The 25,121-nt window shown below is 39.8% G+C and overlaps 2 protein-coding genes across 5 annotated transcripts in view; one reads left to right on the top strand and one right to left on the bottom strand.

Moving 5' to 3' along the window:
* The window catches only part of PRKN (parkin RBR E3 ubiquitin protein ligase), a 1,305,872-nt gene extending 1,284,611 nt beyond the window's left edge, over positions 1–21,261 (bottom strand). Inside the window, 1 exon segment of the mRNA XM_027603377.2 lies at positions 21,141–21,261. Coding sequence (XP_027459178.2) covers positions 21,141–21,147 — 7 coding nt within the window. The 5' untranslated portion in view covers positions 21,148–21,261.
* A 213-nt stretch (positions 21,262–21,474) lies between these two features.
* PACRG (parkin coregulated) overlaps positions 21,475–25,121 on the top strand; it is a 512,890-nt gene continuing 509,243 nt past the window's right edge. For all 4 annotated transcript variants that reach the window (XM_027600841.1, XM_027600838.1, XM_027600840.2 and 1 more), the window contains exon 1: positions 21,475–21,937. In XM_027600841.1, coding sequence (XP_027456642.1) covers positions 21,782–21,937 — 156 coding nt within the window. In that variant the 5' untranslated portion in view covers positions 21,475–21,781. The remainder of the gene's footprint in view (positions 21,938–25,121) is intronic.

The raw sequence follows: 25,121 nt of genomic DNA, 5'->3' as shown, positions 1-25,121 counted from the left end.
AACAGCTTATAAAGTTTACAAGACCTTATCTGCTCTGAGACACAGACAGACTCAAATTATTTCCTTGGCCAGGGAAAACTCAGGTTCCATTTTTATGTCCCACTCTGTAACCCTCAGACTGCCCTGCTGGAAGGTAATTATCAGGGCCAGAGGGCTCATCCCTGCTGCTTCTCAGAAGTAAACTCAGGGAGCTAAATTAAGGTACTTAGAGGTAAACTCGCAGGTTGTGCAGCGCTGAGCTGTTTGACTCCTGCAGATTCTAGAGCAGAACACTAACCGCTCATACTTAGTCAGAGAGCAGGTACAGAAACACAGCTTCTCAATCATCCCCTCCAGCTCCGGCTAATCAATGGGAGTCACACAGCCACCTTGTGTGACACAACCTGAAGCGATGGTCTCAAAATGCAAGTTTTAACGTTATTTCATTGTAGTGTCCTTGTACCAAAAATGTCTTTATTATGTAGTTTCCATTTTACCTGTATGTGAAAAAAAAAAAAAAAAAAAAAGAAAAGGAAAGACCACAGCAGGAAAGCTACTATTGTGAGAAAGAAGGACATAAAACTCAAGCAATGAATTAAAGAGGCAAATGAAGGAACTCTTTTCCTTTATTAGAAATAGAAGAAACAGATTGTGCTAATCTCCCTAGGGCCAACAGCCGCCCCGCGTGGAACTCAGCCAGCTTCAGTCACAAAGCTCACTTAGGAGTTCTGCTCTGTGAAAAGACGAAGCCAGATGGGCTATTTACTTTCAACAAGATAATTCTGGAGGAAATTGTTATAAGTCACAGAAACTTTTTAGCTTCATCTGCTATTTTAGCCTCTAAACTGATTAACAGAGTGGGGGGAGGGTGCCATTCGGAAGGAGAGGAGAGACCTGGGAAGGAAACAGAGGAATTAAGGAAAGTGCAGTGAAAAGCCTGGGCAGCAGGAGCCTCCAGGTCTCCCAGCCTGGGCTGGATCCACTCCCCGCCAGCCACTCACCATCCCCTTGGACAAACCATTGGACACCTCTGAGCTTCCATTTCCTCCTGGGTATCATGGGGACCCATACACTGTCCCAGGAAATTAGGAAGATTCAATGGCATGATGAGGGTACAGCACTTAAAACACAACACACAACATGAGCTCCCAATAATCACTGGGCACCTATTTTTATCCCTGTCATTTTCTCTTCTATTTGCAAAACGTAAAGAGAATCCATCATTCATATGCGCGCGCACACACACACACACACACACACAAACTAAATTCTCAAGAATATAGCAAGAGCTAAAAGTTATATTAATCTATTGATCATACTTGATAGAATTTGTGTGAAAACAAGTTATTTTATTTTGCTATCAGAGAAAAATAATCCAAAAATTTTATCCTTGGGTCAAGAATTTCAAAGACATTTTTCTACATAAAAATTATTTCAAGAAAAATAGCTATGCAATTAGTACAAAGAAGTTCATGTATCAGAAGCTTCTGATAAATATAAAAGACGCTTCCTAACTAGGAACGCAAAATTTTCCCTATCCAGCTGAAAATAACAGCTATCAGGACAAAAATCAAGATAATCCTGATACACTTATGCTATGGAAAATGCATCCAGCAGCCTCATTTTTTGGATATACAACTATTACTTACTAAGCAAAACTAAAAGAATTCAAGGTAAGTTATGGGATCATTAGGCATCCAAGTTAACCTACTTTTCTTTTTTTACACTTGTAATACTGCTCAATGATAACTAATAGCTCTCGGAGAATACAAGACACTCTCTGAACAAAGCAATATGCAATAATGTTCAGCCTATTTATGTACCTTGGCAGGAGAAAGGAATACATTTTTAGAAAGATTATTCAACATGAAGTACTAAAATAAAAATATTTTAGTTTTGCCTGGTTATCTGAATTGATTTTGAGGAACTTACAGATTTTTTATTTCACTGCCACATTAAAGAAACAGCATCACTATTTTTTGTAATATTTTCTTTCTGAAAGGGAAGATATCCCAAAAAAATAATCAATTTAATTTACGGGTTCAGATAAGACAAAAACAAAAGCAAACAGCATATTTAAAAACCAGAAACTCTAAAAAATATATATTACTGCATTTAATTTTTTTTTATATTCTTGGTGACTCAATCCACTGTGCCATAAGAAAATTGAATCAGTGTTTATGGCATGAACATTTGAGAAAATACACACATACACACACACACAAAGAAACTTACAGATTTTATGCCCTAATTAAGACCAGAAAAATAAACTGAAAAGAGTCTGCAAGGAAAGATAAAAGAAGTGGAAATCATATCTTTAATTTAATTATCCTTTATAAAGTTAATATAAAATAAAGTTTCCCTAAGTACTAGAGAAAAGCAAATAACAAAGCAAGACAATTTTACATTTTAGTAAATTGGAAATGCGCAAGAGAGCTGCTTCCTTAGAAACAACCAAAGAGGACTTTAAGACATTATCTAAACAGTGATGAAATATTAAATTAAATACGAAATTGTCATCTTTCTCTCTATACCCAGAATCTCCCCAACTTTGAAAATATCTATTATTTCACTAACCCAAAAGCCAAAAATCTAAAAAGCCTTTGCCACAGGTCTAACTCCATTCTGGGCAGCTTTGGAAATAACAATGCCTGCCTGTTCTGATATGGCATCAAGAAGAAGCTAAAAAGAGATATGTCTTGCTGGGAAAGCATCTTCCTTGGGCCTCTTGCATGCTACATATCTTACTGAGCAGGTCAAGACTACAAAGGGTCTGACTGCTTTTTACCTGGATCTATTTCTCAGAATTGCTTTTGCAGGTAAGAGATAAGGCAACCTCGCCCCCCTGGAAAAGGAACAGGTTTGATTACTGCTTGCTATAAAACCAGTGAATTCCCCCAGCTCAGAGATTCTCAGTTGCAATGCAAACTCATGGTACACAGCATCCATCTGGACCATGGGATTTGGGAGCAAGGCAAATAATACCAATATGCTGATACTCATGCTGCTGGTTTTACCTTAGTAATAACACCCTTTGTCTCTGACCCAGAAGTCTTATGTCTCTGCCAGCAACCACGAAATAGTACTACATAAATTAATAGTTTGTCAGTAGGGTAACATCAAATCCCAAACATGCCCAGACCAGAGAGTTTGGGCAAAGGGAGGAATACTGACAGAAACATGGCTTTCTGAAAGAAGGAACGGGGATCAAGATATGAAAAAAACTTTCCGGGATCTATAAGGGAATGCTCTCACCAGAGTCAAGGGGGGAAGAGGGGACTAAGGGTCCCCACTGTCCTGATCACTAATGAGGCTGAGAGAAGAAAGGCAGGATTGAGACAAGTTACAGCAATGGTACCTTGGTTGTTGCTCATTCATTCTCCTCCATGCAGGGGAGAAAGTGGGGGTGGGGGGTTATCGTGAACTGGGGACAGCAAGGCCTTCAGCCTGGAGAAAGACAATGTGTGTGTGTGTGTGTGTGGGTGCTGAGTCAAGGAGTTCTCAAAGCTGTACAGTGGTGCCTGTAATGATGACCTTGCTACTGATGGTCTTTGGGAGGACCAACAACACTAGAAGTTCCTTTTGTTGAGCCCCAGCTGGACAGCTGCTTGGAACCAAGAGAAAGTGTGCCTTGTTTATTGATATGAAAGAACCATCTCCCTCTACATTACCTGACACCAACCTTCCCCTCTATTCTGACTTCAGGTGCTTTAAGGAGAAAGATGATCAGGTGGATCCAAGGTCTCCCTGTCCCCAAAAAGTACTGAAAGCCATACACACCAGTTCTGGTATGATGGGGAAGGAAAGGACTCAAACTGTTATGGCTCTGTCGGACACAGGAAACCAAGTGCCACCCTACCTATTCCCATGGACGGAAGGGACACTGAATCCAACTGATGGGGTTTGGTGCTTCTCAGTGGGTAAGGGAAGCTGAAGGAACCTTGTGAGAAGAACCTTTGGGATAATTCAGTGGTGCTGTCATTGTGGCTTCCAAATCCAACTCTATAATCAGAATTGATATGTGCCATGTGTGTACTTCACAGTTCCTGTGTCAGAAGGGGTTTTCACATTCAGGAACTGCTGTGCCTAGAGGTCCTCTCCTAGTACAAGAGCATGCCTTCTTGATGGAGCCACAAAGTCCCTCCTTTTACTTTTTTTTAAAACAGGTAGCTATTAACATACAACTAATCTCTTGTGGAAAATAAACACCTGACATTCTCCTTTTCTCCATCTACCCGGACTCAACAATTAATGAGATGGGAAGGAAACGACAGGCCTTGATAGTCAAATAGAAATGGTATACTCCAGAGTTGAGCTCTTCCAGCCCTGGCACTGTCTCATTTACATAAAAAAATCGCAGCTACTCCTCTGGGGGAGACTAGATTCCCTACTCCACCACGTGAAACAAAGCTGCTGGTCCAACAGGGCTCGTGCAGGTTTCTTTCAACGGCTGGGCCGAGTTCACTGACAGCGTGGCTAAGTTAAAAGTGCATGGTTCCCCTGAGCAACAGTAGCCATCCAGCCCCAGTGACAGCTCTGGGGGTCACTAGTTGTGGTAAGGACAACTCACACAATGGTCTCAACGAAAAGCTACCACTCTTAGATAATGCTCCTAAGGACAAGGAATTTTATATTTTTACAGACTCTCAGACAACTGCCAATGGCCTAGATGTCTGTCTTGCCTGCCAATTGAAAAACTAGAGACTGGCAGATTAAAGAGACCCTCTCTGTAGGGCCACAAACCGTAGAAATAAATTGTGGCTGCTGATCAATCTGGGTCACTGACGTAAGTGCTCATGGTAAGGGTCGGTTCTCCGACGAGACCAACTGGAATCAAGCTGTTGTTCAAGCCTGTGCTGCCCAGATCATTTCCATCATTACTGGGATCCACCATCATGGATGGAGCACAAAGTAAAGGTATTTCGGATGCAGAAGCTACTACTGCAAGTCAGACTTGTGACTCCTTCCAAAAGTTGGCCCGTTTGTCTTGCAGAGAAGGAGGCCATGTTTGCTCTGTGCACTCCTAGCAAAATGACATTAAACCTTTGACTCCCATTTTGAGATAACCCTAATGCTTTACCACTGTCAACAGTTTTTTAGGTTACTATCCAATCAGCTGACTTTGGTTACACCATTGTGGCTCTTGAAACTAAATTATGTCATGTTCTTAATTTTGTCATACTATCTTTAGTCTGACAATGGGGTGTCTTTTGCCATAAAGACCACCTAACAGCGGGACAAGAGTCAAAGTGATCAATAGACATTTTATGACCTTTGTCATCCACAAGTTGCTGTCATTACTGAGAGAGAAAAGGGATTTTATAAATCAATTCAAAAGGATTTCTGACTCTACCTCACTCACCACCTCTTGGTTTAGACACCTTAATAAGGCAGTTTGGTCACAGATAGAGCCATATCCAGAAAGGGTAAGGAGTTACACAGACTTACTGTGAAAATCTGAGATTTCTCCCTGACCACTCCTTGGGCATGGTATGTTTTTCTTTCCCCTAACAGGAACCTCAGGCCAGGATAATTGATATGCCCTCCAGGTGGAAGCCCAATCCAAAAGGTGTCCCAGAAGATTCAAACATAAATTTGGTTCAGCCACCAGATATCTGTGTTGGACTGGCATGGTCCTAGATACTAGATCATGAAGACAATGACCATTTGGGTTACTGAGTTGAGTACACTGCTCACCATGTATCTCTACAGTGGTCAGAGTGGTGGGCCTAATGAGTCTCTGTAAATTGTGTAAAAATGCCCTTAACCCACCTGTACTTGACCCTTCCAAACAAAAGCTCTGAATGGAAAAAAGATAAAGGTATAGCTACTGGGAAGTGACATAACCAATTCCCTGGCCATGGAGGGATAGCAGCAAATCCGGGAACTGGGAGAGATCATGTCAAATCCCAAGAGGTTTGAGAGGGTGTGATTAATGCTCTCTTAATTCTCCATATCCAGTAGCTCAGCCTGGCAAAACAGTCATACGATCCACATGAGTCAAGTAGTAGTGGTGACTGGCAATCTGACTCACTAACACACTTCTAAGCCTGTCATCCCCATCCATGGGCCACAAAAACAGGAAAAGTCATGTGGACACGGCTGTTCCCGAACGTTCTGCTGTGCCTGCGGCCATCAACAGCACCTCCAAAGCAGGGACCAGCCCCTCATACCTGTGCAAACTCCCGGACTGACACAATCTTATGTCAAACTGATGGATACACACTCATAGGCTTGTCCAGATTCCAAAGCAGCATTAGGTTGTGCCATCAATCAAGGCTGCAGCTATTCAGAATACTGTCTACGTGGCCTAATTAAACCCATCTAACAGTGATCCAAATGAAGGGTAGCAGCAAATTCCAAACTAGAGTGACCTGTGCTCTCCATGTGAGAGAAAGCAGAACATGAAATAGCTCTCCACTGGGCATGAGGGTTACTTTCTGGACCATCTATTGCCTGTTATTATTATTGGCAGTATTATTCCAAACTTCCTTACATGGGTCATAATAGATAATAGATTCCATAATAATTAAAACCTACTGGTCTCCCCCTGGGATTTATTCACATTAGGTGAGTCAGAGACCCTGACAGGATGGGGACAGATGGATATGGAGTCAATATTGCAAGCTGGCCTCATCCTGCTGCTTGGGATCCTATTGATCACAGCTTGAACTAAATGCCCTATGAGACAAGTTGAATAGATTTGGTCCAAGTTGGCACAATGAATCAGAATGACCATTGTGTAGCATATTCATGTGAAAATTCATCATAAGCCAAAATGGTACATTAAAGGCTGCTGGGTATTAGGAGAGAGAGTTTCCTTTAGGACTCACACTCCCCGACATGTCTTGCTAAGTGGACCTAGAATGTATGGCCTCAATTTCTTTTACCTGGGCCATTTCTCAGGGTTGCTTATGCATTCAACAACCATAAGAAATAGGTAATGTCTGTCTCCAAAGAAAAGGGTTGCTTTTTGCTTGCTATAAAACTGGCAGATGCAGGGTGCCTGGGTGGCTCAGTCGGTTAAGCATCTGCCTTGATCATGATCTCAGGGTCCTGGGATCGAACCCCTTGTCAGGCTCCCTGCTTAGTGGGGAACCTCCTTCGCCCTCTGCCCTTCCCCCAGCTTGTGTGCTCTCTCTCTCTCTCTCTCAAAAAAATAAATAAAATCTTAAAAAAAAAAAAAAGTGGCAGATGCTTCAAGCTCAATAAATGGTCCTCACCTGCAATGCAAGCCCACTGTATGCATGGCATCCATATGGGCCAAAGCACATCACTCCTTTGGGATTTGGGGCAAAGGAAATTGGTGTAAATATAACACTTATGAAATTTGCTGTGCCATGAGTAATAAAGTCCTTCTTCTCTGACCCATGAGTCTTGTGTCTTCTGACAGCATCCATGATATATTAACAGGCTACTTATTAGTTCACAAGTAGAGTAAAAATCAATTCCCAAACCCAACAAGCTTATCTCTGGCTTGAACCACCTCTGATACCTGATATAAAGCCCAGTTCAGGCAACCATTCATATTTAATGGTCAAGTAAAAACTGACATAGATGTCATAAAGTTGAAGCTACTCATCCCAGATTATTTGATGAAAGCAGGCGAAAATCATTAACACATGAATGTAAAAACCTGAATCATCTCCTTAACTTCTAGAACCGAAACCTATGGATTCTCCTATTGGGCCTCCACATAAAACTGGAATTCTTCCGTTCAGTTCCAGTTCCCCTGTAGCAAAATCCCTATGAAAGGAACTGGTATTACCACTTTACTACATTATAGTGTGGAGAGGAAATCTTAAGTTTATAAGATATCATTATATTCTCGTTTAGGGGAAAGAATGATTTGGACTATGGCCTGAACAGGGAAGAAGTGAATATGGGGTGCTACTGGCCACAGGCAATATATATATATATTTTTTTAAATTATAAGCCTGATTTTCAAAAGTACCATTAATCAATCAACCAACCACACAATAAGCCTACCCTCATGGAGGCAGAAAAAATGGCTAAAAGACTATTGTTTGTAAAATTAGGTCTCCATCAAAGGAGTGGAAAAAGCAGGAAAAGTATGCATGATTCAGGGAATAAAAAGAGTTAAGAAAGATAATTTTATTTTCCATTGTCAAAAATCCTACAAAAGCATTGAGGGTTCAAAATTCACCTTCAGAAATTTAATGAACAGACTCAAATGTCACAGAGTGATTTGTGTATGATTACTGCCAAAGATTTGTCTACTAGTTATTACTCACTGTTACAAGCAAATAAAGTAAGAACTTGAGAAAGAGGATGAAATAACAATTTAGAAGCAGAATTATAAAAGTCAACATCCAACTCCCTCAGAGTTATGTCCAGACTTCAGGCTAAGTATCAAATGTTATCCGTAAATATTCCAGATTTACTGCGTTGTAATGCATGTGATCAAAACAAACTGTGCTAACAATTAGGAAAATCCACAAGCTCAGAAGATAATTTCGTATTCACTTGTCTCCATAATTCATTAAAAATAAAAATGAATGGTTTTTAAGAACAACCACAGACATGAATTTGATGGATGGCCAACCCTCCCTCCCCCAACGTGAGCCACAAGGAGAAGGTAGCTATGTTTATTCATCACGGTCTGTACCCTCGTGGGGAAGCGATACTGCTGGTACGTCCTGCTATTCATCAGGACACACCCTGACGCAGACACTGCTGAGGGTGTGCTTGCTTACTGCAGAGACACAAATATGTCAAAACTATCTGTAATTTCCAAAAAAAAAAAAAAGGTTAAAATTTAAACCTGTCTTATAAATAACATGAAAGTACATCATTAGAACAATTATGAAAAAGAATCTGACTTCAGTTCTGTTTTAGAGCCGGGACCTTTGTATCCTCCAGGGTCTTTGTCTAGCAGGGCTGAGAAGGAGGTGGGGTAGAGACTCCAGACAGAAAACTGTACAGATGACATCAGAGCAGGTCAAACACTAAGAGCATGGAAACACATCTATTTTTCCCATTTAAAGAGAATCCCTCAGAATAATTAAAATGAATTCCTACCCAAATTAAATTGCCTTGAAGTTTTCTGAGCAAGGCTTTAGGCATTATAAACACTCCTTGACTTTGGCCTGCCAGGTTTCCTCTATCAATCATGCGGTAGCCTAAAATTAAATTGAAATGATTAGATCAAGGAAAATCAAATTTTTTAACATTTAGTTTCAGTAATGTGATTATGAAGCTTTTAGTGATATTGTAATTACTTTGAAGCTTTGAGCATATGTTTCTACTGAGAGTATTCCATGGAGAAAAGCTGCATTAGGGAAATAAGTAAATACAGACCCCAGTGAAGCACTGGGGTCTGTGTTTGTTGTAAAGTTAAAAGCTAACGGTGGAAAAGAGACAATACATCCATGTGATTTACACTCTCAACATCCTGCAGGGAGTAACCACTTTAAAATCCCCGCTAATTCCAGAGTTAAAATAATGGAATGGCTTCCCTCTAAGGGCAGCATTAGAGAAGCAATAGGAGAAAAACAGTAAAGATCCAGGAAAAAAAGAAAGAAGTCATCATACTGTACTAGCTCCAATTTTTGCACAGGAAAATGTGACAGACTAAGATCACTCTAAAATTAATAAATCTTTTCTCAGAATATGAAAACATTTTAATGTACTTCGTCTATGCCAAAATCAAACCATATAATCACTATGCTTCTCTATTCTTTAATCCACTTCAACAATTACTGGGATTATGCTCGGTTTGGGGGGTTACAAAGCTAAATAAGATGAGGTCCTACCCCGCAGGCAAGTATCAGTAGAGATTGGATTCTTCCATGAGGTACTTCAACCTCAGCAACAGGAAGGGAGATTAGAGAAGACAAAACCAGAAACAAGACAATGGTCTCCTCTCTTTTCATTCACACTTCTACTCATTCAACAATTATTTATTAAGTACAAGCATACTTCTTCCAAGAATGAGGCAGGTAAGTAAACACACAACATTAAAATGAAATGACATTAGGTCTTTAAACTTTAGCAGGAAAATCATTCCATCAAAATAATCTGAAGTACACAAATGTTTTGAAGGATTTGTTTACTCTGATTATCAAAGCACAGCTAAATGTCCTAGCTTAAAGATCCTAAGTAGGAAGCAATGCAACAGACTTGGTGTTTACCTTAGATACTGCCCATTTTATTTTTTTATTTGAATTCACTTCTTACTTTCAGTCACAGACACTGTCACTTTCTACTGTCTTAGAAGAGCCCTGATTCAAGTTATATTCACCTGCCACTTGACCTCTGCAGGCAGTCAAGTTTGCTTCCTCTACCCCAGTGGGCCTTGGAATTCGACACAGAGTGCCACTTGTTGCACACGTGCTCTCTTCATTACATGGGACTGACCAGATTAGTACTGTCATAACTTCTGTCATCCTAAAGTAAGTGAGTGGGATTTAACTTGGCCCCACTGCCAAAGCTATCCTGAAAATAAATCTGACTATGCCTGTTCTTAGCAATTAGACCAAGTGGCTCCTCATTACTAGCACAGCAAAACCTGAACCCTCCAGCATGGAACAGAAAACTGTCTTAAGAAGGCCTCTCTCTCTCTTCACCCTGATCCCTCTTCATTTCCTTCTCTGAGCTCCTTATACTCTGAGCTCCCATCCACTATTCCTCCTTCCCCAGCACAGCCTCCAGCTCCCATCCACTATTCCTCCTTCCCCAGCACAGCCTCTGTATTCAAAGCCCTCACATCTTGCTCTGCTAGAAATGCACTTTAATTTGCCTGCTCAGGAGACCACTCATCCCTAAAGGTCCAGCACAAATCCACCTCTTCTCTGGAATTTCCCTTGTACAAGTAAACACACTTCCATTGTAACTTTTGTTACTGCTAATCACTATTTTGCAGGTGTACGCAGCATCTTCACTAAGTTGTGACCTCCTCATTTGGATATGCAGAGTTGCAACCTGTGACGGGTCCTATAACACAGGATCTCAATAAATATTTGTTGAATTTAACATTTATTTTCTTTCTTTTTTTCCAATAAAAATAAACTTCTTATTTTCTTACAAATCCATTTCTACATCTATTTTAAAAATTCATTCCATATTTCCCTTAAGAGTTTCTCCAAACTGTACTAACAATGTGTAACTGAATATTTTCCAAATATTTCAGCTAAAACTGCCTCATGAAACCAAATTCTATACTGACATCTTTTTTAAAAAAATTAGCAAAGTAAAGTTCACGATTTCATTTTTTATCCTTCATAACTTTACTAGAATTTACTTACAACTTCTGTGTAATTTTCAACCAAGCCAGATTAGTTATTACTTAGGAAGGGCAGGACAACATTAAATTATTCCACAGGAGCATGAGGAGTCTAACAATCGTAGTGAACCGGCAAATAAGAAATCAAAATGTACATAAAATGGTTTTTGCTCCTGCTTTGCCTGATCATGTGTTGTTGTGTGAAGTCGTATTTCCTGTCAAAAGCATAACAAAGCTTCCCCCGCTCTACAGGATACAAATGAGCAACCTGGTACAGCAAATTACCCAACTGTAATTCACCATCGCATTCCTGGAGTGTAGCCACATGTTCTTTTGCCACCTGAGAAAACTACCCTGAAAAGTGAGTTATGTCCTTGGCCAGCCTCATCAACTAGTCCACAAAATACATATTAGGCTCCTCACGTGTGACATTACTGCATTGCCTTTAAACGACCTCAGAAAAGGAAAAATCAAGTAGCAGATTCACTGTCAATTCAACATCCTATATCTGTTATTCTTACGACACTTCAAAACTAGCTTTCAGATGGTGAAAGCCTTAAAGCTAGTGGCGGTCAGCTTAAAAGAACCTCCCCAGGCTGGCCATGGCCTAGTCCCGGAGGCCTGGAAATGTGACTATGTGGCAAAGGGGACTTCGCAGATGCAATGAAATTCAGGATCTTGAGATGGGGAATGTAATCACAGGTGTCCTTATGAGAGGGAGGCAGAGGGAGATCTGACTACAGAGAAGCAGAAGGTGCTATGGCGGCAGACACCCAGACTGGAGCAAGGCAGCCAGGAGCTGAGACGCAGCCTGCAGAGGTCCAAGAGGAGTCTTTGCTGGGGCCTCCAGGAGCTGGTTCCTCTAACACCTGATGTCAGCCCCTTAAAACTCGCCTGGGATTTGTGTACTCCAGAACTGTAAGAGAATAAATCCGTGTTGTTTTAAGCCACCAAACTTGTGGTAATTTGTTACAGCAGCAACAGGAACCAAACACAGTAACTAAGCCACCCCTCACAAGTGTATACCACTTTTAAAAGTTAGTGAAATGATGGTGCTAATCTGTCTTCCAGAAAACACTACTTTTATGACCAGAACATGAGTTACTCGATGCCATGACTGGTAATTTATCTGACATAATTTTTCACAGAAATACAGTCAGTTCTACATATATTATAATGGTGATACATTTGTCTAATCCTTAAGACTATAACATTTATTGCATTTCTGTATTTGCAAAATATTATATGTTTAATGTTGAACAGCTGAAAAACACAAAACCACAATGCAAAAGAATTCCACAATCCAAAGATAGTGATTTGGGGGGACAGTTTCTGAAATTTTTACGTATATAATGCTATCTAGTTTTCAGTTATGGCAACTAAGCTCTTATATTAATATTTTTAAAAAATATTTCTTAACTAATGAAGTCAAACATATTTATGAGGCTTAGATCATAATGTTAATATTCTTATTATCATCATTGCTTGAAGAAAAAAAAATGATGTCACCTCCAGAAATCTGACCTCAAATGGCATCACAACACATTCTCTAACTTCACCAGCTTAACTTGCATTCTATCAGGCATAAAACGATTAAATTGGCCGCAGAAGCCAGAAGGGATTTTTAATAAATTTATACACAAAGAATTGTGACAACCATGACTAGATCCAATAAAGAAGTTCCTCATATGTTAGGCCTCAAATAAAAGTTATTCCACAATGCCCCCCCGCCAAAAAAACAGAGTTATAAAATGTACAGTAGTGCTGGCCTGCCCAGCAGTTGCCAGGGTATAAAGGCAAGCATATACACCTGGTATAAAATCATCATACACTGAGAATAAAATTATTTGGTGAATTCCTTGTAATTAACCAATGGGGGGGAACAATACATTTGGTAGAAATTTTGCATGTAGAGGGCGCCTGGGTGGCTCAGTCGTTTAGCGTCTGCCTTCAGCTCAGGTCACGATCTCAGGGTCCTGGGATCAAGCCCCACATCGGGCTCCCTGCTCCGTGGGAAGCCTGCTTCCCCCTCTCCCACTCCCCCTGCTTGTGTGCCTGCTCTCACTGTCTCTCTCTCTGTCAAATAAATAAATAAAATCTTAAAAAAAAAAAAGGAAATTTTGCATGTAGTGAGAAACTGCAAATGCCACGCACGTACATAAAAATGGACCATGAAGAAAAGAAAACTCTAGAGAGGACCACAATAAAGGAAGAAATGCCCTAAATTGCCAATGGCTGGGCATCTCACCAATTCTTAAATGTAGAATGGGAAGCAAATATCAGACCTCCACTATATATTACTTTCTGTTTGTGTCATGCAATTATGTCTAAATTGACTGCACAGTAAAACACATACAATTCCTATCCGATACTATTAACTCAGGCATCTTCATTTAAAAACATGTTTTGATATTGTCACACATAATTATCCAAGCTTGGTGAACGCCTACCGACTTGTGCAATCTACGTGTGTTTGTGCTCGGCAGCCCAGGTAAGCAGCAACTTACGGAATGCTGCCTCAGTTGTGCTTAAATCTGTACCTCTCACTCCCCAAGGACACGCCATGGAGCTGGAAAGGACTCCAAGCCAGAGTTCAAGGGTGGAAAGAAGCATGCTAGCGCATGAATTACTCTTCTTCCATCCTTACTTCTCCAGGCAGTAAGCCTAACTGGTACCCAATCCTCTGGTCAGCCTAAAGTTCCTCACTCCCCAAAACTGGATCAATGAACAAAGTGTATCCAGGACAAGATTCCTAAGAAAGCAAAATGCAGAAACAAGGCCTGTTTGCTGCAGACGGCTCCCTGTGTAGGGAAGGACCCTGGTGGGCCCCAGTCTGGTTAGTCATGCCATTCCCATTGTTACCCTCAGAAACACTTTCACAACCAACAGTCAAGCCCTGTGGAAACCAGCAGCAAGCGAGGAAAGAGCTCCCTTCTTAATTATTCAGACAACAGCTGCTCCTTCAAGTTGAAGAATGAAATGTCAAAATTCCAGTTTCTGAGAAAATGAAGTAATGTTGGGAAGAAAAACAGTAAGACACAAGGAAAGGGGGAGTGCAGGTGGCTTCTCTGAAAGAGAGACATTGCAGACTCAGTCCTATTTCTCTGTTATTCATGCAAAGCGAGCACAAATGTGTGCACGTTTGTGTTGATATACTACTTTTCTTCAGTAGTTAGGAAATATTTTTTAAAAATATTAATATAAGACCTTAGTTGCCATAACTGAAAACTAGGCGTGTATCCTACCTTTCCATGTTCTGGAAAATGCATCTACTCTGCACAGTAAGCTTAAAAAAGCACAATGTAGCTACAAAGGGCTTCATCTCAGGTCACCTAATTTATGTACTGAAACTCCAGAAACATTTAACAATAGGATTAACTGGTATATCCGTTAATTACATAAATAATGAAATTGTCTCAACTGGAACACCAATATTAATTCCCTAATCACTATTTTTTTCCCTATTTGATGAGGGTGGGAATAGGGGTTTGAGGGGTAGGTAAGGTTGCTATATATTGTACATCTCAAAGCTTTTTCCCTCTTCCAATGGTAAGGGCTCTAATGTTAACCTTTATGAGGGACCCTGTTCAAGTCTTACAGGAAAAGTGAATTGGAGAAATCATCAACAACCTATCAATACTATTAAAAATACAAACGTTGGTCCACGGATGGTCTCAACACATGACCAGGTGTAAAAATACAAACACTTGTCCAAGGATGGTCTCAGTACGGGGCCAGTTGTATAAGTTATACAGATATTGAAAAGGAAACAACCCTATTTTGCACTACGCTGGGTCACTCAGGACCTCTGGCTTTGGCAACAGTGTTCTCCCCACCTACAGAAGAAACTATGAATAGAAACCTAAACATCATGTGCCACATATCAAAGAAGGACATAGAGAGTACTTCTGAAACATGAATAAATTTAAAGCTTTAATAACATGAAAAAATACCTGTCAATGAGATATTTAATGCATTCTATAAAAATAAGGACTTTTTTTTTTTAGAAATGCAGCCCTTCATCAAAGATAAGTTAATGACATCAGAAATGTCGCCAGGCTGAGAAAAGCCATTTCCTACCCTACAACCACCCTCTCTCCCTTAGTGGAAGGCCATCTCCTGCTTGAGAGAAAAAGGAAGCCATTAATGCTTACCTGGACTTCTAGGCACTGTTGCACTATACTGTGGCTTTCCATTCCTGCCAGACATCGCTCTAAAATGTAATCCATTCATAATGCACTTCTGGATATAATGGATCACCGACTCCTCCTTGCCACTGCAGTGTAAAGCTACGGTCCTTGACCCTGCTTACAGCTGACAGACCAGGCCCTTCTAGCCTGGGGCCAGCCTGCTTCCTGTGGCCTCTGCCTCACGGCATGGTTTTCATTCCACTCTTCCCTCTCCCTGCCTTGCCTCAGCTCATGTCTGTCCCTCCATCTAGAACTCTGCCTTCGTCTAATGAACTCCTACTTGTCCTTCCGTGCCTCTGGACACAGCGGATCCACCAGGCTCTATCAGTTGCCCTCTCCAGCACTTCCCCGTATAAACCTCTATCATGATATCTATAGTGTAGGATTGCAAATAATTTTTCTGTACACCTTCTACACTATGTGTTGTTACTAAGCTCTTGGTTGATTCCAAAGGAGGAGCTAATTGCTTCAGACTGAGAAGTGTGAGAACTGACACACAGGTGGGGTCTTAAGGAAAACTTGATATAAAGTTGGTGTCATTTGAAATGGATCCAGCAGGATGGACAGTAGTTTCCAGATGTACAACAGAGAGGAATAACGTTCAAAGCTGAGTAAATAACATGTGCGGAAGAAACCTGAAAATCTGTGGTGTGATGGTGTGTGTGTGTGTGTGTGTGTGTGTGTGTGTGTGTGTGTGTGTGTGTGTGTGTGTGTGTGTGTTGATATATACACATCTCTTTCTAATTACTCTGCTTCTGTTGCGGGGGGGTGGTGGTATTTCTTACCCAAATATATGTCTTATCAGTCCAACTAGATCACAAACTCGACTCGGAGAAACAGTCTCACATTTCCCCGCGTCTTCCCCGGTAGGTGATATACACACACTTGCCACCCACCTGGACCTCCTCCCCTGCACAGCACCACCCGATCTACTACCTCAGAAAGAACTGACACTGAAATCATCAGTGTAAGCTGAAATACCTGTTAATTCAGGGAAGAAAGGTTTCTATTCAGAGAAAATAGATACAGGAATAAACCTGGTAGAAGTCCCAGATAATTAGGACATTATAGTACTGGGGGAAATATAGTAACCTTACCACAATTCTTTTTAACCAAGACACTCTCCTATAGGGGGAAGTAAATAAGCCCAGGAAGGGGAGCTGCAACATAAATCAGCCAAGTGTCATAAAAATTTCCTTCTTTAATATTACAAAACTTAAGAGAGAAACCATTCAGGTTACTACAAAGAAATATTTAAAATGGCTCATTAAATACAAATTAAAACAGAAATACTGAATAAGCACTGGGCCACAATTAAAGGCTGAAGAAACAGCAGGTAAGAAACAATTTTCATTGATCAAAGAACTAAAAGCTAACAGAATAGACAATTCTGCATTGAAACTGCTTTCATGAATATGAAGCATTTCGAAGTAAGATTTTTCCCCCATTTTTCAAAGAAGCTTTGGAGGCAGAAATGGATCTGCATATCTTAATATAAAGTACTTTCATTATATCATCTTCAAGCAATGAAGCTATGATGTTTCAAAAAAATGTAGACTTCAAAAAAATCCTTAGAAAGTGTTCCAAAATTGAAAAGGGCATAAGGTCATCATTTTAGAGCCTTTGGACCCAAAGAAGAACTGTACATAATTACACAAAATCACCTATGCAAAGATTCAGTAGAATTTCCTTTATGACACAATTGTATTTTGTCATAAATAGGAACTTTTAGAGCCTATCTTGAGTACTTCAAAGTAGGGTCACATTTTTACCTAAAATTATTGAAATGGCAAAGTAGCAGTACATAGAACATCCAACTAGAAATATAAACTCTGCAACTTTAAAATTCACCCATATAAGTTTTAAAACAAATGTATAGATTTGTAGGCAAATAGTAAAGTTAGATTGTACATTTATAATAGCAAGGGCATTTTTTTTTTCTATGTCTTTCACTCATGTATCCCTGGCACCTAGAGCAGTACTAGGCACACAATAGGTGCTCAATTATTGGATCTGGTTTCATGAAAATAAAACAATACAAAATGGAAAATGAGAGGGTTTTTTCTTATAAATTCATCTTAAAACTTAATATATACTGTTTTTCATTTAACAGGAAGGCAAAAATAAAAATATTTTATGGTACACAAGGGGTAAATGGGCATTTTTATAAACACTGCCAGAGCCACCAAGCACAGGTGTGCAGCTTGTGCACTGCTCAAAGGCACTAAACCTGAGCGAGGATGGAAAGAGGCAGGGAGAAAAGAAAAACCCAGTAGATGCTCTGCTGATGGATGTGAGTCAGTCTTGAGGAGGATGTCTTTTTGAAATTTTTCAGTCCTGAGGAGCAGGGCAGCTTTTACTACCTTGTTGCATTAGACAGAAATGTAAAATAGGGTCACTTACTTTGGAAAAATTTAGAAATACCTAGAAAAATTCAAAATCTACTAATCCTTTGACTAGAAAATCCACCCAGAAATTGTAACAAGATTTTTACTTTACATATATGCTCATATAAGCAAACAGAGATATGAACACAAACATTCCTGATGATAGCAATCTGTAAACCTACTGAATGCTCATTTATTGAAGAGTATTTGTATAATTTGTGTACATCCACAGAATAAAAAAGTAAGCAAGAATTACTGTGGGGTGGAGTTGTAGAGGTAGATATGTATATTTTCTAAGAGATAATTTAAATAATATACAGACGTGACTAGGCTTTAATTGTTATTTTTTAATCAAAAATTTTTAAAGAATTAGATATTGAAATTTGAATTCCAATATTGACAACTCTGTTGTATACAGATGCATGCACTTTAATATCTGATACTACTCAAATACCTAACTCCAGTTCTACAGGAATTAGAATATACCACAAATATCACTACTAAAATTCAATTTTAAATAAAAAGAATTGCTGATTTTAAAAGGGTGAAATATGTTTTTAATAATGATGCCAGGGGCGCCTGGGTGGCTCAGTCAGTTAAGCATCTGCCTTTGGCTCAGGTCATGATCCCGGGGGTCCTGGGATCGAGGCCGGCATCGGGCTTCCTGCTTGGCGCGGAGTCTGCCTCTGCCTCCCCCCGTGCTCATGCTCTCCCTCTGCTCATGCCCCCCCCTCAAATAAACAAACAAAATCTTAAAAAAAAAAATAATAATGATGCCAAAAATTATATTTTTCTAAGTAGAATTTTCTTAAGCCTTCTATTCTGCTTTGTATCATCTTGATATCCTTCCCCATACTTCTCACAGTCATAATCACCAACTTCAATTAAACTATGTTTCTATGGCTGTCTGGGTCAGGGCATTTAACATATCAGTCATAATCCAAGTGAGAAATATAAGTACATTTGAAACATTTCTGTGCCAAGAAGGAATCCTAGGTTTTAAGAACGTAAAAGGAAAGTTAATTCTACTGGTAGTGAGGTAACACTCAATCCTCTCTACTCCTATTGTACCAAGTAGCCTATTTTTGTTTTTCCTCAAAAGTAACCAAGATTTATATAAAGTGGAAGAGCACTATTTGCATTAAAGAGGGTGTAGCAATTAAAAAGAGCATAGTCATAAAGGGCCAAGTTCTGAGTAGCACAATGTCTTTAACAGAAAAAAACAATACACTGATTTATATTTTGATCTCCAGCTTATCATTAGGTGTAAACTATAATGCCTTTCCTGTCTCCAAAGTTTAGTCACAGAAACAAGAAACCCATCACTTCAAGACTTCCATTCAATTGCCTCCACTTTCACTTACCTTCCAACATTGTCCTTTCCACACTTTCCAACACACTTTCCAACACAACCAAGAACAAAATTGGCAATCAAGATTTTTATAAAAATGTGCCCACCAACAGAATTAGACAATGCAACTAACTGTATAAAATAATTTACTGCACACTGTCCAAATGGTTTTTATATGTAAGGTACTTTTCTTGGGAGGGAGCATGTTGTATTTATGTTGTAATACACATTTATTTGCACTATGTAAAATAGTATCTGGAGTATGAGAAAAAACATCTTTTAAAACCTACCTTATATTCTCCATGTAATTATGTTACTAATAACTGTCTAATCAAATCCAGAAATCATACTCTTCCTTCTCATGCCCCAAGTAAATGAATCCCATGAATTGCAAGTAAACTAAACAAAACTGCCTAAACATAGTTCATCCTAATAAAGTGTGTGTATAGCCATGTATTAGATAATAATTTAGAATTGTGATTTTTAGATCTTAAGTCCCTGTCTTTATATATAGCTTTACTATAAATTTGCTTTTAAAAGTATCCATGCACTAGATTAAGTTGAATTAAAATAAAATTTGCACAACTGTCTTCAAAATAAAATATAAATTATTTTTTCCTATAAAATACTGACATCATGGATTTTGAAACTTCTTCTTGGTTCAGATTCAGTTCAGAGTTGTGTTTATAGTGGATTATATGTAATGGTCACCAAAAAAGTCTCAGAGGATTCATAAAAGTTTATATGAAAAATGTATTTATAAGAAAAAATGTCTTAATTGGATGACTCTCAAAAGTCATTCACCAATAGTCATACTATGCTAGAAAGGTAAGAAAAATTGGACATCATTAGGTTTTATCACTGCTGCAAAGACAGTGTCAGTTAATCACTGGCTTGACTCTCCCAGTGAGTACAACATTTTACTTTTTTAACATTAATTTCCTTAAAAAAGACTTAAGACTTTGTCAGTGCATACAAACTTACGTATTTTAAAAATCCACTTCTCATCTTTCTGGACAGACCACTTTTGACTTCAGATGTACTCATTGCAATCAAAAGTGCCTTGTAAGTGGCACTCATCAGGAATAATCCCCAAACAGGCTCACCAAATCTTCCATACACAATCTAGAGCGAGACTCTGTCATAATAAACCCCCCAAATAGCAATGGTTTCTAATCATACTGTGCATTTCCACTCATTTCAAAGATTACCGCTAAAAAGAAAAAAAAAAAAAAAAAAAACTTTTGGCTTAACAACCCCGGAAGGGAGAAACTTTGCTAATCTTATACATCACAGTGTTTATAATAAACAATTATAATAAACCGTTTCCAAAGCTTTAATCACAAAAAGGCACCTAGGTCATTTTGTGTTAAACAATAATAATAGTTCATTACACAAATATTTAATCCTTGTTATTTACTCTTCTTTCATCTCAGACCTACAATGAGAGATTTAAAAGGAAAAATCGGAGGGAGCAAGACGTTTAAATCCCTTTGCAGGAATTTCTTTTGATCCTAAGCATTACTGCAGGTACCTTCCACCGGAGTTTAATGCTTCGCTAGGGTTTCCCCGGAAAGAGTCCTACAGACTTTGGGTCCCAGTCTGTTCCTAACTGGAAGGCAGCTACCAAGGCGCTCTGCGGGACCTGCAAACCGACCCCCGCCAAGTCTGGCTGAGCAGAGCGCTCGCTGTGGGAACGCGCGACCCAGCCTTCACCTTGGCAGGCGGAGGGGCACCAGGGTCCCTGGAGAAGTTGTCTCCAGTGGGAAGCCTGTCAAACCACGGGCGGGGTGGGGGCTTCGAACACACACACTTATACTCCTGGCCCACGGAGGGCACTGGGAGGCCCACGGCGGTCACTGAGGACGGACGGACACGGCCGCCCTGACACTGACAGTTGACACCGGCGCGGACACCCTGGGGGTCCCTGTCCGCCGAGGCCCGGCGGGGCGGCGCAGAGAGGCTGTACCTGGCAGGCACCCACGTACCTATCATGGTCACTGGGCAGGTGGAGGCTGCTGGGCATGCAGGGACCTACGCGCGCACTGGCACCCACACGTGCCTCCCACCAGTGTGGCTCCGGGGTTAAATCTTCCAGCACTTGCCTCCCCTGTGGCCGGCTGTCGGAATGCGCACGCGCGGACGGCGCGCAACAAGGCGCCTTCTGGGAGTCGTAGTTTTACCACGTAGTTTCTCCTTACCCCGCCCCCGCCCCCACCCCGCCCCCGCCCCCGCCCCCGGCCCCCCACCCCCGGCCCGCCAGCCGCCGCCCGTCTTCCGCCGGCCGCCTTCCGCCGCCATTCCGGATTCAGGCCCAGGAAACGTACGTCACGGGAGGACTGGGCCATTCGGCCGCAGTGTTGACGCGTCGCTTAGCAACCAGGAGGCTTACCTTTGGAAGCTTGTTGCGGCTCTTGCCACGGTCCTTCCCTCTTCCCGCCCCTCCCCTCCCTCAACTCCCTTCACCTAGGAGCTGCCAAACATCTGGATCAACCTGGGCACTTCGAGGGGTTGAATTTCTACCAGTAACGCGCCTTTTTACATTTTTTCCCGAACTCCTTCTCACATCCGTAAAACCCACTGATTCTTGTACTACACGTTTTATGAGAACAAGGCATTTTCTAGGAAGATGGTGGCAGAAAAAGAGACCCTGAGCTTAAACAAATGCCCAGACAAGATGCCGAAGAGGACCAAGCTGCTGGCACAACAGCCGCTCCCGGTGCATCAGCCTCACTCCCTGGTTTCTGAGGGCTTCACAGTCAAAGCCATGATGAAAAACTCAGTCGTAAGTGATCTTCCTGCATTGAATGCACTCGCCCCGAATCAGGGGACACCAGCTTATAGATGTTGGCCGGCCCTATGATGGATTCTGAATCTGTGTCCTGGGTGGTCTTTGGCAAAAATGGCAATTCCCCTGCAGACGGTGCCCAACAGAGTGCGGCGGTCCCGGCTAGGTTGTTAGAAAGGATCTTGGGCAAGTGAGGTGCTATATCCCATTTATAAGCACCTTCCTAATAACTCATGGTTTCTAGACCACCCCGAATTACTCTTAAACTATTTACACGAAAATAAAAAAGAGCCTCTTTACTTACTGATTCCTAATCGAGCGCCACTCAGCAAAGGGCCTTCTAGAAGGAGAGTTCTTAGAAATCATAAACTCTTGTAGAATTTGACATGTGCTGATGTACACCTAGAAGCATGAACTCATTAAATCATCTACAATATGAAATCTCATCAATTCAACCTAAGGAATTTTAGAATATCCCTGCATTTACTTTACTCTTTCTTACAAAATAGCATCAGCCTGTTAGTTAGAGCACTGATAGGCAATTTAATATGAAGTCTATTTCCAGACCTTTTAAATGATAAATTTTAAGCTTCAGTTCAAGTATTTATGACTATTACTATAATTCGTATTTAATTTCTATGATTTGTGGTAGTAAAAACAAAATATTCTCAATACTTTTGGGGGGAAAAAGGTTTAAAATGCATGCAAGTGATTTCACTACATGCATGATAGATTTAAAAAAAAACTTTCATATTTAAACAGCTTTAAATTTGGTATGCTAAACCAGGTTTTACTTCTGACTGACTAAGCAAGCTCCTGTCTGGGAATGAGATATTAATAATAAATGGAGCTTTCAAATTTGTATAATTTACACTCTCGGAGCATCTGACTTATTGTATAGTAGCTCATTATGTTAAATGAATAGCGTTGCTTTCAGTATCACATTATTTCTTTTACATACCCCATCCTTTACCTACGTGAATGAAACAGATTACCTCTAGATCCTTACGTCAGATTACTGTATTACTACACAAAATGATATTTGGATTATTGGAATGTGTGTCAGTTGGTTTACAATAATGAAAATTTGTGGAAATAGACTAAAACTCCAGCTTGTTGTAGTTGCAATCCTTTTGCATGGTTTTCACATAAGTAAGTGGTCATGGGGGTCAAGATGACTCATTTATCAGCAGTATAGAGTACCATAACCATTCAAGCTAATTATTTGTTTTTTCTTCGACACAATATTTCTAATTACAATCTTGGTCATTTTTTCAGTGTTATATTTGTTCACAGACATGTAGAAAATTGGTCAGATTCTCTCGTTTTCTAAATTTATGTTTATAATCATGTTTATTTTTTAACATAGCCTTATACCGAAAGTCATAGTTTCTGGAAAATTAAGTATTCCGAGTATTACCAAATGAAGTAAATATGCTTACAAAACTTAAATAACAAAAAACATTGTGAAGCAGCCTTCTTTATAAACAATTTATTGAGTTAAATATCTCCTTATTTTTGTATTTTTAGGGAAAGTCTCTTAGTGTGATAGCTATATTTCCATGAAGACCCTCAAAACAGGATGTGTCACTCTTCCACTTCATTTAGTGGGAAATTACAATTCATAGATGCAAGCATTATCCACTTGTCTATTCATTCAATCAGAAACTCTCTCTCTCTCTCTCTTTTTTTTTTTTTTTTTGGTTAGCTAAGCTAGGAACTTGCTAACCATAGGCACAGTTCTGAAGATTTGGGATCAGCAAAAAAAATTCCTTGTCCTTAGTCCTCCAAGGAAAACTACCACACAATAGGAAAGTCTTGATAAAAGAAAGATACTGTTTATACAAAAGAACTTAAGTGGTATAGGAAATAAAACATTTCCTTTTTATATCCAATATTTACATTTCACCATTTCTGTCTTCAACAGTATAAACCTTTTGGCATTAAAAAGTCAGAATAGCTCTATCTCTTTCTAAGTTTTATTTCTATTCGGAAAATAATGTGCAGGTCTCCAGCTTTTCTAAATTACAACCCCTGTCCCAAAGCTGACACCCAAATCATGTTTCCAGTGTTGGGGCTCACCTTCAGTTGCCTCTTTCAAATACTCCCTAATTAAATGAGTCACCATCCAGTGCTCTTCCACAAAAGACATACACAGCTAAACCCTAAAGAGTTCTGTGGGCACTCTCGGTGTTTCTTTGAAAATGCTCTAGTAACATAAGTAAATACACTTGATCATAAACAGATTTGATCAGGTGGGCTATACAAACAGAAATCCTTATTTACACAGTCGTAATCTATGTATAAGAATAAAAAATATTTCTAAAATAATAAACATAAATGGCCAGTTTTTTAAGACCCAATTGTCAAATACTGTTCTTCCTTTACTTCCTTGAAATTATTGTTGCATTCTGTGTGAAAACAAGTAAGGAGAAAATTCCTGAAATCAGAGACTAATATTCAAATTCATATTGTTACATTTGCCTAAAAAGACTGATAGGACATACAGAATTTGAAGATTTCATAGTCCATTTCCTTTTAAAGGCCTTGTTTCTTGGTATGTTAGAACCTATAACCAGAAACCAGTAGCTCAGTGTTGTGTTGGTTTAACCTCAACTGACAGTAGATGCTTTCTGTGCTAATACACTTTATCATAGAACAAGTTAGGATTTGGACCCAAAGTTATGATTATACAGAAGTTGACTTCAACTGAAGCTTTGCACTGTAGCTTTCCTTTTCTATAGACTATAGATGTTTTATGTTCAAAGCTTAGGGGAATGGGAGAAATAATTCTTTAATATTGCTTTACTTAGAGATGTTTATACTTACTAATCATATATTCATTCAACACAGAGTGGTTTTGGTCAGTATTTATAAATTATGTATTAAAATATCGATTTGGCTGCTTTAACAGAGACCAAATAACAGTAGTTTAACTAAGATGGAAGTTGTTTCTGTTATAGATAAGTCCAAGTTTGTTTGGCACTGTTTGTATATTCTTCCTTTGTATCCTGTAGGATGATGCCCTGGGTCAAGGTGGGCTTACCAACACCAGGGTCAAATCCCTACCCTCAGAAAGAAGGAAAAAAAAGAAGCAGAGAGCTTCCTTTTAGAGGCATGACTCAGACACTACACCCTACTTCCATTCACATCCCACTGGCCAGAATTTGGTCATAGGCCT

Source organism: Zalophus californianus, chromosome 7 (genome assembly GCF_009762305.2).
Source record: "Zalophus californianus isolate mZalCal1 chromosome 7, mZalCal1.pri.v2, whole genome shotgun sequence".
In the NCBI taxonomy this organism is placed as follows: domain Eukaryota; kingdom Metazoa; phylum Chordata; class Mammalia; order Carnivora; family Otariidae; genus Zalophus; species Zalophus californianus.
This window is presented reverse-complemented; position numbering and strand designations above follow the sequence as displayed.